The 12,811-nt window shown below is 39.9% G+C and overlaps 1 protein-coding gene across 2 annotated transcripts in view; it reads right to left on the bottom strand.

Annotated features, from left to right (window-relative positions):
• WSCD2 (WSC domain containing 2) overlaps positions 1 to 12,811 on the bottom strand; it is a 448,279-nt gene that overhangs the window by 159,416 nt on the left and 276,052 nt on the right. For both annotated transcript variants that reach the window (XM_056536750.1, XM_056536758.1), the window contains one exon: positions 11,134 to 11,318. In XM_056536750.1, coding sequence (XP_056392725.1) covers positions 11,134 to 11,318 — 185 coding nt within the window. The remainder of the gene's footprint in view (positions 1 to 11,133; positions 11,319 to 12,811) is intronic.

The following is a 12,811-nucleotide window of genomic DNA, read 5'->3' as shown; positions in this document are numbered from 1 at the left end:
GAGGTGTTTTAACCCCTTAACGACGCAGAACGTATATTTACGTCCTGCGCCGGCTACCGCGATATGAAGCAGGATCGCACTGCGATCCCGCATCATATCGCGTCGGTCCCGGCGCTCATCAACGGCCGGGACCCGCGGCTAATACCACACATTGACGATCGCGGCGATGTGCGGTATTAACCCTTTAGAAGTGGCGGTCAAAGCTGACCGCCGCTTCTGAAGTGAAAGTGAAAGTGACCCGGCTGCTCAGTCGGGCTGTTCGGGACCGCCACGGTGAAATTGCGGCGTCCTGAACAGCTGACCGGACACCGGGAGGGCCCTTACCTGCCTCCTGCGAATGACTGCTCCGTGCCTGAGATCCAGGCTTGAGCAGTCAAGAGCCGATAACACTGATCACAGGCGTGTTAATACACGCCTGTGATCTGTGTAAAAGATCACTGTGTGCAGTGTTATAGGTCCCTATGGGACCTATAACACTGCAAAAAAATGTAAAAAAAAAAGTGTTAATAAAGGTCATTTAACCCCTTCCCTAATAAAAGTTTGAATCACCCCCCTTTTCCCATAAAAAAAATAAAACTGTGTAAAAAAATAAATAAATAAACATATGTGGTATCGCGTAAATGTTCAAACTATAAAAATATATCATTAATTAAACCGTACGGTCAATGGCGTACGCGCAAAACAATTCCAAAGTCCAAAAAAGCGTATTTTGGTCACTTTTTACACCATTAAAAAATTAATAAAAAGTGATCAAAAAGTCCGATGAAAACAAAAATCATACCGATAAAAACTTCAGATCACGGCGCAAAAAATTAGCCCTCATTCTGCCCTGTACGTGGAAAAATAAAAAAGTTATAGGGGTCAGAATATGACATTTTTAAACGTATAAATTTTCCTGCATGTAGTTATGATTTTTTCCAGAAGTGCGACAAAATTAAACCTATATAAGTAGTGTATCATTTTAACCGTATGGACCTACAGAATAATGATAAGGTGTAATTTTTTTTCGAAATATGCACTGCGTAGTAACGGAAGCCCCAAAAAATTTACAAAATGGCGTTTTCTTTTCGATTTTGTCGCACAATGATTTTTTTTCCGTTTTGCTGTGCATTTTTGGGTAAAATGACTAATGTCACTGCAAAGTAGAATTGGTGACACAAAAAATAAGCCATAATATGGATTTTTAGGTGGAAAATTGAAAGGGTTATGATTTTTAAAAGGTAAGGAGGAAAAAACGAAAGTGCAAAAACGGAAAAACCCTGAGTCCTTAAGGGGTTAAATTGTTAATGGTTCCAGCATGTCACCCAGTCAGATGCCATATGCCCAACAGAGGTGAGTGGTTATGAGTGTTAGGCTCAGAATTTGTGTTAGGGTCCCATCATAAATGAGGCCACCTGCGCGTGGTGGAGGCGGGACACGTTTTGATCCAAAAGTGTTCTAAGAGCCTCCATTTTTTGACCAAGTGTGCTGCTGCAATCTTCTTTTTTGTATAATATATATATATATATATATATATATATATATATATGAATATATATATATATATATATATATATATATATATATATAGTAAATTTGAGTAGCCGGATTAGTCTAGTTCTGCAGATGCAAATCAAAACATGTTGCAGTATCTTGTAATACCTTTTTTATTGGGCTATTGAATAACAGAGTTTTGTAGAGACAAGCTTTCGGGAAAGCAAATCTAAGCTCACAAGCAGAAGACACAGGTTACATCTCACAAACATGCAGGGTTTAAGACAATAGATGTAGAGAATTCACACTAAGATGGGCCATAAATTGTCCTGCTGTAGGAACATAGACTAAATAGATAAGGATGAGAAAAAGGGGGAGGGAGGGGAGCAGGGGATAGACTGGTAATTAAGCAGGACATAGTGACTTGCAAAAGAGAACCCAGTATAGCACAGGTTATAAGAAGTTTTGATAATGCGATAAGAAGCTCAAATCCACATTGAGTCCCCTATTTTTGGAATAAAAAAACAGTATCACTTTTGCTTCAAATTTCTTTCTCTCAGTGTGTTTTTGAAATTCCCTCTCAGTATCTTGATCGTAAGGTTATGTATGGAGTGGCATATTTGGGTAAAATGTGTCCAACTGGGGTGCAGTAGTCATTTTCTGTGGGAGTGGGCCATCATGCCCACTCCCATAGAATTGCATTGAGGGGGCGTGGCCATGACACCAGGAACAGGGAGCGGCCATGATGTCACGAGCCTCCGGCGCTGCACCCGACGCTCTAAACGAATGCCTGGTGCAGCAGGGAGATCATGGGGGTCCCCAGCAGTGAGACCCTCATGATCAGACATCTTATCCCCTATCCTTTGGATAGGGGATAAGATGTCTAGGGGCAGAGTACCCCTTTAACTCCAACTCATTATACAAGGGCATATAAGCACACCACAGTATTAAAGGGTTACTCCAGTGGAAAACTCATTTTTAAATCAACTGGTGCCAGAAAGTTAAACAGATTTGTAAATTACTTCTATTAAAAAATCATATTCCTTCTAGTACTTATTAGCTGCTGAATACTACAGAGGAAATTCTTTTCTTTTTGGAACATAGAGCTCTCTGCTGACATCATGACCACAGTACTCTCTGCAAAAACATCACTGTCCATTTTAAAAACTGTCCAGAGCAGCATATGTTTGCTATGGGTATTTTCTTCTTCTCTGGACAGTTCCTAAGATGAACAGAGATGTCAGCATAGAGCACTGTGGTCGTGATGTAAGCAGAGAGCTCTGTGTTTCAAAAAGAAAATAATTTCCTCTGCAGTATTCAGCAGCTAATAAGTACTAGAAGGATTAACATTTTTAATAGAAGTAATTTACAAATCTGTTTAACTTTCTGGCACCAGTTTATTTAAAAAAAATAAAAAAATAAAAACCTTTTCCACCGGAGTACCCCTTTAAGTGCTGTAAATGTGATCTTCTGCTTTTCTCCTGATCATAGCTGTTTCCAGATAAATTAAAATATATCAAGAGAAAATTGTCTTTTTTCAAGACATTTCTTTGTGTCATATTATGCTGAGATGGTCCAAACGGGGGAGAGTAATCTTTCAAATAGACAGTTGCTATTCTGCTGTACCCAGAAAAAAAAGGAAAGTTTTGATGGCAGCAGCAAGTTGTGATGAACAATTGTTCCGTGAAGATGATTAGCCAGCATGTTATAGATCTGTTAATCTGTTCAGCAATTTTAGCTCAAAGTAGTCGAGTTATCAGCAGAAAGTCAACATATCTAGCAAGTACAAAGCTGTAGTGAGATGTGATGATATCTGGCTGAGGACTGAAAGAAGATATTACATTTTGCTTTGGACGTTCCTCATGTACTTGAATAAAACATCATCCACATAAAGACACCTCATAAGCCATATAACTGACAGGCCTTGTAGAAGACTTGCACCAATTTCACGGTAATCCAATGACCATGAAGATAACTGGAAATTGTGTCATTTCTTCATAACTACATTTAATGCTGAGGCGGAATACTGCATCACCTTTCTTTTATCATCTCCTTTAATGCTGATATGGGAGCAATGAATTCAGGTTCATTATGGCGGTGTTAGAATTCCGCTGCATTTATAACTATCGTATACACAATACTGTCAGAATAATTTATCAAAGTATAAAATATACATAGACTGAGGTGACACGTAAATGACACAGTCTGTTTTGGCCACATTTTTTTAAAATATGACCTGTGTCATTTCATGCATTAATAACTCTGGGATGCTTTTATCTATCAGACTGATGATGAGAAATGTTTTTGGATGTATGGACAGGAAATAAGTGAAGCCCTGCACTCACCCACAGCCCTTTTCTGTTCTTATTACGTATCTGCCCTAAGCAACGGATCTACAACCCATGAAGACGGTCCCTTTCTAATTTATAGTGCTGGGATGTCAGAAAGTCAAAATAACAAACTACAAAACACAGTAAAGGGTCATAAAAACTGTCAGAACACTGTCAGAAAAATGGTCAGGGGTAGCAAAGGTAAACAAACACACAAACTAAAACAGAGGGAGACAAACCAACAGATACGTCACAGTGAACAAGCTGAGGTCAGAACCAAAAGGACTAGAGAGATGCCAAATCAATAAGCGAAGGGTTAACCAGGAGGGTCAACACTGCTAAAGTCAGAATGCCAGCATACAGGATACAATACAGAAAATGCTAGCTTCAGAAGTTACTTCTTTCACAGGCAACAAGTAAATGAACCAGGCAGACTTAAATACCCAGGACTAGAAGAATGTGCATATAAGATTGGATCTAGATGGATAAAGAAACAAGAGAGGGGGTAGGTTAGGGCATCCCCACAGCACTAAAAACTAAGCCAGAAACTATAGAAGTTTAAAACTTTAGATAAAAGTGGAACAAATCATTACAGTTTTTTCATGACATATTCTACTTTATGATTGTGATAAATTTCCATCAGTACTTGCAGCATTTATTTGTGGAAAACCGCAACAAATTTCATGAAAAATTAGCATTTTCCTAAATTAGAAAATGGTCATGCCATGTACATTATGTATTGATTCACATATATAATATGTCTGCTTTATGTTAGCAGCATAAAGTCCACATGTTTTTACTTTTTGGAGACATTTACTTAATAGCGTAGCAGAAATTTTCCAAATTTTCACACAAAAATTTCAAAATCTTAATTTTCTGTTTTAAAGTAGATTTGAGTGGCTTTTATGTAAAAAATCACCCATAAATGACCCCGATATAAAAAAAAAAACTGTTTCACTGGAATAGCAGCAAAGTGGAGGAGAAAAGTCAAAATCTCCCTTTACTTTGCAGATTTTACAAATATTATCCAAAACACAGCAGATATTTAGACATAAATTCAACTCAATATTTATTACCCTATTGCAGTTTTTAGAAATGTCCTATATAGGGCCCTAGTGTGCTACTTCAGTCAACCATGGGCCTCGGACATGAAGAAGCACCTAGAGAATTTTGAAGCCTCCTTTAGATTTGGGTATGTTTTCCAGTACCATTTTCAGTTTGCAGAGGCTTTGAGGTGATAAAACATGAGAAATTCCCCATTTTGGAAACCACACCACTTAAGGAACATAACAAGGGGTGCAGTGGGCATTAACACAATACAAAAAGTTTGCTAACGTGTCATGCCTAATCCAGAAAGTCATCTGTGAGCTAAACAGCATGGATTTCAATCCAATGTACTATACCTACATTGCCAACATGGCAGTATCAGTATTACAGTATTTCCTGAAGCATCATCCTACAGACCAAAGTGGTGTCTGGGCTTAACTAGATAGACTAAGGGGATGCCTGGGCCTCACCATTTATGGTGCAAGTCCATATAAAAATTTAAAATATTGCTCTGCCTACCTTTTATTTGTCTCCTATACCCTGTAATGTTACAGGTGTCTGCCCCCGGATTTGGCTTAAAAAACAGTTGATAATGTTGAAAAAGGTCTCCTGGCAAGGAGATTATTGGTACTTTTGTAATAGTTGTCCAAAGATCAAAACTAAGAAATCTGCCTTTATTAAATTCCCTTTAAGTGTATGTTCACACTGCAGATTTTATGCTGAATGTGTGCCTGGAAAATTTTTGCCAGACACTCAGCAGACAGCAGTACTAGGACCACAAGGATCGAGGAGAAATACCCAGTCTCTATAGATGGCAGTGCATTTCCGAGCAGGTTTCGCCAAAATGTCAATTCTTTCTACAGAGGCTGGAATTGGAATTTTGGCAGTAGATGTTTTTGTTGCGGAAATTCCGACATGTGCATGGTGCAGCATTGAAAACAATGGGACTTTGCAGCAAAAAAAATTCAGAGCAGAATTCTTTTGCCCGATTCCGCTCTGAAATTCTGCTATATGAAAGAGGTCTATGAAAGAGGCCAGATAGTCCTTCTACCTAAGCAAGGCCCACATATTGCCAAAAAAAAGATACATTGTTCTACATGCACTAAATTTATTACATTTTTAAATTGTAGCTACAATATATACCAGCTCAAAGCTTGCGTAGATTTCAGTTCAGGTGGTCTTAATTAATCCTGCACTGAGTGATGTCAGAGCCACGCCCACTTGTGATGTCACACCACACCCCCTCAATGTAAGTCTATGGGAGGGGGCGTGACGGGACTGACAATACGACCCCTGCAGCCCACACCCAGCGTTCGGAACTAATTGTTCCAGATGCTGGGGCAGTGGAGTACTCCTTTAACAGAGGAGTTTTCCACCTCAAAGAGGGAGAACTAAATGCTCCAGACGCTGGCCCAGTGGATTACCCCTGTAAGGTGTTCTTCAAAAATGACCACAGATATAGCTGTACTCAGTTTAACTTTGCACAATTTTTTTTTTACATTGTGTTCTTGTGCTCAAGAGAAGATGATTCATCTGACGGTAATATTTCAGAAATGAACACAGCTCCTTTCTCAGTTTCCATTGATTCTTCTCATTCAAAGAAATACATTTAGCATAAGCTATTAGGATTGGAAACTCTGGTAGGACAAAATGACTAACTATTCTTAAGATTTCAGGGTACACAATGTACAATAATAACTGGAATTTAAAGTTGAGTTGTTCTTTTCTTTCTAAGTGCTCTCTGATCATACGTGTCTCGGGAACTGTGCAGAGTAGAAGCAAATCCCCATAGCAAACCTCTTCTGCTCTGTGCAGTTCCCGAGACAAGCAGAGATGTCAGCAGAGAGCACTGTTACCAGATAGAAAAGTACAAGTCAACTTCAGCAGCTGATAATTATTGGAAGGATTATGATTTTTTTTATAAAAGTAATTTACAAATCTGTTTAACTTTCTGGAGCCAGTTGATATAAAAAAAATAAAAGTTTTTTTCCTGGAATACCCTTTAATTCTCAATGAAATGCGTGGTTTTTGTGTAAGAGGAGGCATGATCACCGGAGACTTGTGTCAATGCAGCTTGGTCACACTTGGCTGAGGACTTTGCTGTATTGAAGACTGTAATACATTTTTCTTATGGTAATTTTTCTGCAATTGCTATTGGGTATAAAATCTAAGGCCGCAAAGGATACCCACTGCTCCATTAAGTCAGCCTTGCATTCCTGTGACTTTATATCATGGTGTGCAGACATGGTCATAACTATATCATAGTGGTCCAGAGAGTAAAATATGATGTTTCTATTTTATATGAACCTACTATGAAGCTGAATGTCCCTCTCCAACCGTGAGTTTAATAAACCCAAACAGACAACATCATAGATCCTTATGGTGCCGTCAGTTCATTAAACTCATAGTCAGGCTTGGACACTCAGCCTCAATAATGGTGCACCCGTAATATGCGTGTGTGAGACCAGCCTAACAGGTGTCACCTACTGTTTAGTATACTCATAGGTTTAACAATCAGCCAATAATATATCTACAAAAAAAAAAAAAAAAAATGATCCACATAAAATAGTCCAATTATTAGCTGAAACATATATGCATACTGATCAACTATAACATTAAAACAACTGACTGCTAATCTTGTTTACAACATAACGCACCTACAACGCCCACAAGAACATCAGAAGTAAGCCATAGAGCAGTAGAAGAAGATCTGATATTCTCTAACATCATGTGCGAGGCCTGGTGTGTGTGTGTGTGTGTGTGTGTGTGTGTGTGTGTGTGTGTGTGTCACTCCGCTGGTGAATAGATGGTGCAACATCCTGGTACCCAGTCTGCAACTGCTGAAGTGCATGGTTGTTATTAGTCAGTAGATTTGTTTCTGTGTATATCTAATCCAGTATGAGTCAAATCATACATTGCATTGTACTGAAGTCAAAAGGGGTACTTTACAAAAAAAAAAAATTAATCAACTGATGCCAGAAAGTTAAAAAAGATTTGTAAACTACGTCTTTTTCAAAATTGTAATCCTTCCAGTACTTATCAGCTGCTGTATTCTCCAGAGGAAGTTCTTTTCTTTTTGAATTTCCTTTCTGTCTAACCACAGTGCTCTCTGCTGACACCTCTGTCCATGTCATGAACCTTCCGGAGCAGGATAGGTTTGCTATGGGGACTTGCTCCTACTCTGGGCAGTTCCTGACAAGGACAGAGGTGTCAGCAGAGAGCACTGTGGTCAGACAGAAAAGAACCTCCTCTGGAACATACAGTGACTGATAAGTACTGGAAGGATTAAGAATTTAAAATAGAAGTAATTTACAAATCTGTTTAACTTTATGGCACCAGTTGAATAAAAAAAAAATGTTTTCCAGCGGAGTACCCCTTTAACATATGTGCAATGGTTTATATTCTCATTGCCATTATTGCTTATGATAGGTAGTCCCTACATAGTCCTTTCAACACAGACTTCTTCTAAAAGTCCCTAAAACACTATGAGAAGAGTCCACAAGGCCATCCCTCTCACTTAGGTCAGGAATAAAACAGTCTAATCTATCCTTGGCCAGAGAAGAGTGGGGTTGTCTCTGCACTGCTGTTGAGCAGAAAGTTTGATAGATTTGTCTCTGCCAGAGAAAAAAAATCCAAGTAATCTTCAGGGCCCATTCACACTGAAAAATCTCTATCTGGACTGGGTAGAGATTTAGGGGGAGAGTCATCAAAACTTGTGCCGAGTAAAAGCTGACCAGTGGCCCTTAGCGACCAATCAGATCACTTCTTTCATTTTTTAAAAAGGCCTCTGAAAAGTAAAATAAGCAATCTGATTAGTTGCTATGGGCAAACTTTTCCTCAGCCCAGGTCTTGATGAATCTCCCCCTTAATCTCTAGCGGTGCTAGGACCGTTCGGAGATGCGCCATCACCACTGATGCAATGCATTTCCAAAAGAATGAACCTGTTCATTATTTTGACGGAGCCTGGAATCCAGAACATCTGTCATGGAGATTCTGTAGTGTGAATGATGCAGCAGAATCCCACTGTAACCAAGCAGAGGAATTGAATGAGCCCTAAGGCTAGGATTCCACTGAGGTTTTTGCATTGCGTTTTTAAAGCTTAAAAATGCCAGAAAAAATGTCAGAAAAACTACCACTGTTTTTCCCTGCGTTTTGGTGTTTTTTCAGGCATTTTTACCTTTGTGTGGAATTTGCCTTTTTTTTTTGTCCCTTTGGTGTTTTTTTCAAAATTTGTTGGGTACCAAAAAAATAAATAAAAAAGTATGCAGTAGGGATGGGGAAAATGTATTTAAATTTTTATTTCATTTTTTATAACTACATGTTAATTAATTTTTAATAAAGTGTCTGTGTGTGTTTCACTTTTTTTTCCTATTTTATTTTTTATTTTTTAGGTAGTACTACTACTCCCAGCATGGAACAGACTGTTCCATGATGGGAGTAGTAGTACCTGTACTAATAGACAGATCACAGCAGGTATCACTCCTAAAACCCGATGAGATCGTCCTATCTATTGCAGAGATGTGGTGAGGCTCTGTACATCGCTCGCCTATCTGCTCTGTACTAGAATAGAAATTCACATCACTCATTCATATTTTCCACTCAGAGTGGTGATTGGTTGCAGCCAATCCCCGCTCTCAGAGGGAAATATGTATGAGTGATGTTCTATTCATATCACTGGCCGGCCGGAGTATAGTGCAGAGATGCGGAGCACAGAAGAAACTTTTTTGGATCCAAAAATGGATAAAACCCGCCTACAAAAATGCCAAAGTTAAAAACCACATGGTGTTTTTCTTGGTGTTTTTTTTACTCCCATAGACTTCTATGGGAGAAAACGCCACAATGTCAGGGACAAAAAGCCATAGGCTCAACATGCTGCAATTTCGCAAAGCTGAAAAAGACTGAAAAAACGCCAAAAGGATAAAAAAAAAAAAAAAACGCCAAACTGAAAAACACAAAGTGGAAAAAAAATTTTGTGTTTTTTCATTGATTTACAGCTAACATCTGGCCGCAGCATTTTTTGGCCAGCAGAATTGGCATTTTTCACCCCCCCCCCCCCCAAAAAAAAAAAAAAAAAACAAGTGGAATTCCAGCCTAAGAGTCCATTTACACAGGCGTACTTTTGCTGTAGATCTGTTGCAGATTTGCTTATGCAGAATTTGCTGCCCATTGATTTCAGTGGGTAGGAAAATCAGCTAGAGCAAATCTGCAGCAGATCTACAGCAAAAGTATATCTGTGTGAATGGACCCTAAATCTAGTCACCCTGGATTGTTCACAGTAAATCTTCACAGCATTGTAGAAGGTTTTATTACGCCTACACCCAGTCCATGCTGATGGAGAAGAGGTCTGGTGGAAGAGGGGTTTGAGATCCAAAAAAGGATAAAAACTGCCTGCAAAAATCACCAATGTTAAAAACCACATGGCATCCCAAAGGGATCTGATAGGTGATGATGTCAAGCTGTAGTTCACAGAAAGTCAGCAGACCCAGGACTGACCACTTGTTTTGACACATTAAACACTATGATTTTTTGTGGGTCAGGCTGGTGATGACATGACCCAGTTGCAGTAATAAAAGGTAAGGATGCAGCTTTGCTGAAATGAAAGAGATGGCACTGTAGGACTAATGATGGTAAGGGTGCATGATATAGGCAAAACAAAAAGAAACCTAGAAAGCTTCTTGATCTGCTGCCAACAACTAGATGCCACCTTCAGAGGTCCACAAAGTCAGAGCTGTTTTGGTGGCACAAGGAAGGGGGAGGGTACACAATATTAGACTTGTAGTTTTAATGTCATTGTTTATCAGTATATACAAATGTATATGTTTTACACAAAAACATATGAGGGAACATTATTTGTGTTCAAAAGTATAACCAACTTCTCTGATCTTAAAGGGGTATTCCGGGATCTAAGCTTTTATCCCTTATCCAGAGGATAGGGGATAAAATGTCTGATTGCGATCTCCCTGCAGCACCCGCATCATATGTGGGGTTGTGTCTCCAGTGTCGGAAACAGTCCGAGACTGGAGACGTGACGGCGTAATGGCTGCTATTCTCTGGATAGGGGATAAAAGCTTAGATCCCGGAGTACCCCTTTAAAATTTTGATTGTGGTCACTATAAAATATGCTGACAATAGAAGTATTAGTGTGAATGCCAGTGTCAGTGTCCATTAATAAACCATTGGGTCCAGTATTGCTGTAGCATGAAGCCACGTGACTTGTAGGTTATTCAATTCCTATCTACTTTCTAAGCAACTTAAAAGTAATCCATTAAAAAACAGTACTCACACCTCCTTGCAGATTCCTGTGTGAGTTCCAGCCTGTATATGGACAAGCGATTTACTCCCCCACAGAAGTTGCTTTTTTCTCCCTTGCACTCCATGTTACATTCCGACTCACTGACATTTAAGGCTTTAATTTTATGACCACAGTAGCATTCAGCACCAAATTCCAGCCCGGCATACATGTAACCCCTGAAATAAAAAAAAAATGAGAATAGAATAATAATAAAAAGGAAGAGACAGAACATACAGACCACAAATTTGGTAGACATTACTATTATATTATCACATACGTAGGTGTCAATTTGATAGTGAACAACACCTTTGTTCCAGATTGCTGGATGTTGAGTAAATCTGCTTCTAGAGTGAATTTACACCTGTCAAGCTTTATCACAGAAATATTCGCATGTGGTATATGACGAAAAACCCAGGAACTTGTGGGTCATCCTACTTTATGCTAGTAATGAGCCGAATGCACATGAGAACCACCCAATATATTAACACATTTTTAACACATCTTTTTTGTATTTATATACCACTTGTTTTATTATCTCATAAATTATTTTCATCTGATGATGGGGGAGTCCGGCCAGAAACATGTTATGATGTGAGATTCTGAATAAAGTCTTTGGTGAACCACATCTTAGCACCATAAAGAACATTGCAACACAAGCTCCAGGATTTTTCTTCATATACCACGTGTGAATGACGACGTTGATGACTGCATCATTCCTGTGTTGATATTATACCACAGGCCTAATAAGTTGTTGTGTCTGATACACAACACACAAAGGTGAGCAAAATACTTTGAATACTTCCGAATATTGCTTCATCAAATGTACTCGCCCTACGCCTTCCTTTTCATAGTTATTTGACAGACATTTTTGCAACTACCGTATATAAGCCAAGGCCCCTACTTTCACCCCAAAAACCCACTAAAAGTTATTGACTCGACTATAAGCCAAGGGTGGGAAATACATCATCCCCCCCCTGTCATCATCCAGACCCCCGTCATTAACACCCTCATCATCATCACCCTGTCATCATCACCCTGTCAATTTCACCCCCCGTCATCATCACCCCGTTATCATCACCCCGTCATCATCACCCTGTCATCATCCTCCTCGTCATCATCCCTCCCTTCATCATCACCGCCTGTCAATCCCATTAATGTCAGTGGTTTTCAACCTGCGGACCTCCAGATGTTACAACACTACAACTCCCAGCATGCCCGGACAGCCATAGGCTGTCCAGGCATGCTGGGAGTTGTAGTTTTGAAATGTCTGGTGGTCCGCAGGTTGAAGACACCTGTGGCCTTCATCATCATCCAGACCCCCCCCCCTTTAGTTTTCTACTCACCACCCCTCGGTGGGAGGGAAGGAAGGAAGGGTGAACTGGTCCGGGCCATCTATGCTGCAGGGACCGTCCAGTGGGGAGGGTTAGTCGTTCCGGGCTGTCCATTTTCACAAGGAGGCCCTCTTGACGATGACGCACAGGGAAGTTCATGCGCAGGGACATCTGTTGCGCACGGACGCATCGTCGTCAAGGCAACATCACTAGTCCGGAGCTGGAGCGGAGAAGAGGGCCTCCCGGTGTAAATGGACAGCCAGGAACGACTAACCCTCCCCACTGGATGGTCCCTGCAGCATAGATGGCCCGGACCAGCTCACCCTTCCTTCCCATCG

This window comes from Hyla sarda, chromosome 1 (genome assembly GCF_029499605.1).
Source record: "Hyla sarda isolate aHylSar1 chromosome 1, aHylSar1.hap1, whole genome shotgun sequence".
NCBI lineage: Eukaryota > Metazoa > Chordata > Amphibia > Anura > Hylidae > Hyla > Hyla sarda.
The sequence above is the reverse complement of the archived record's forward strand: the minus strand, read 5'-3'. Positions and strand labels throughout refer to the sequence as shown.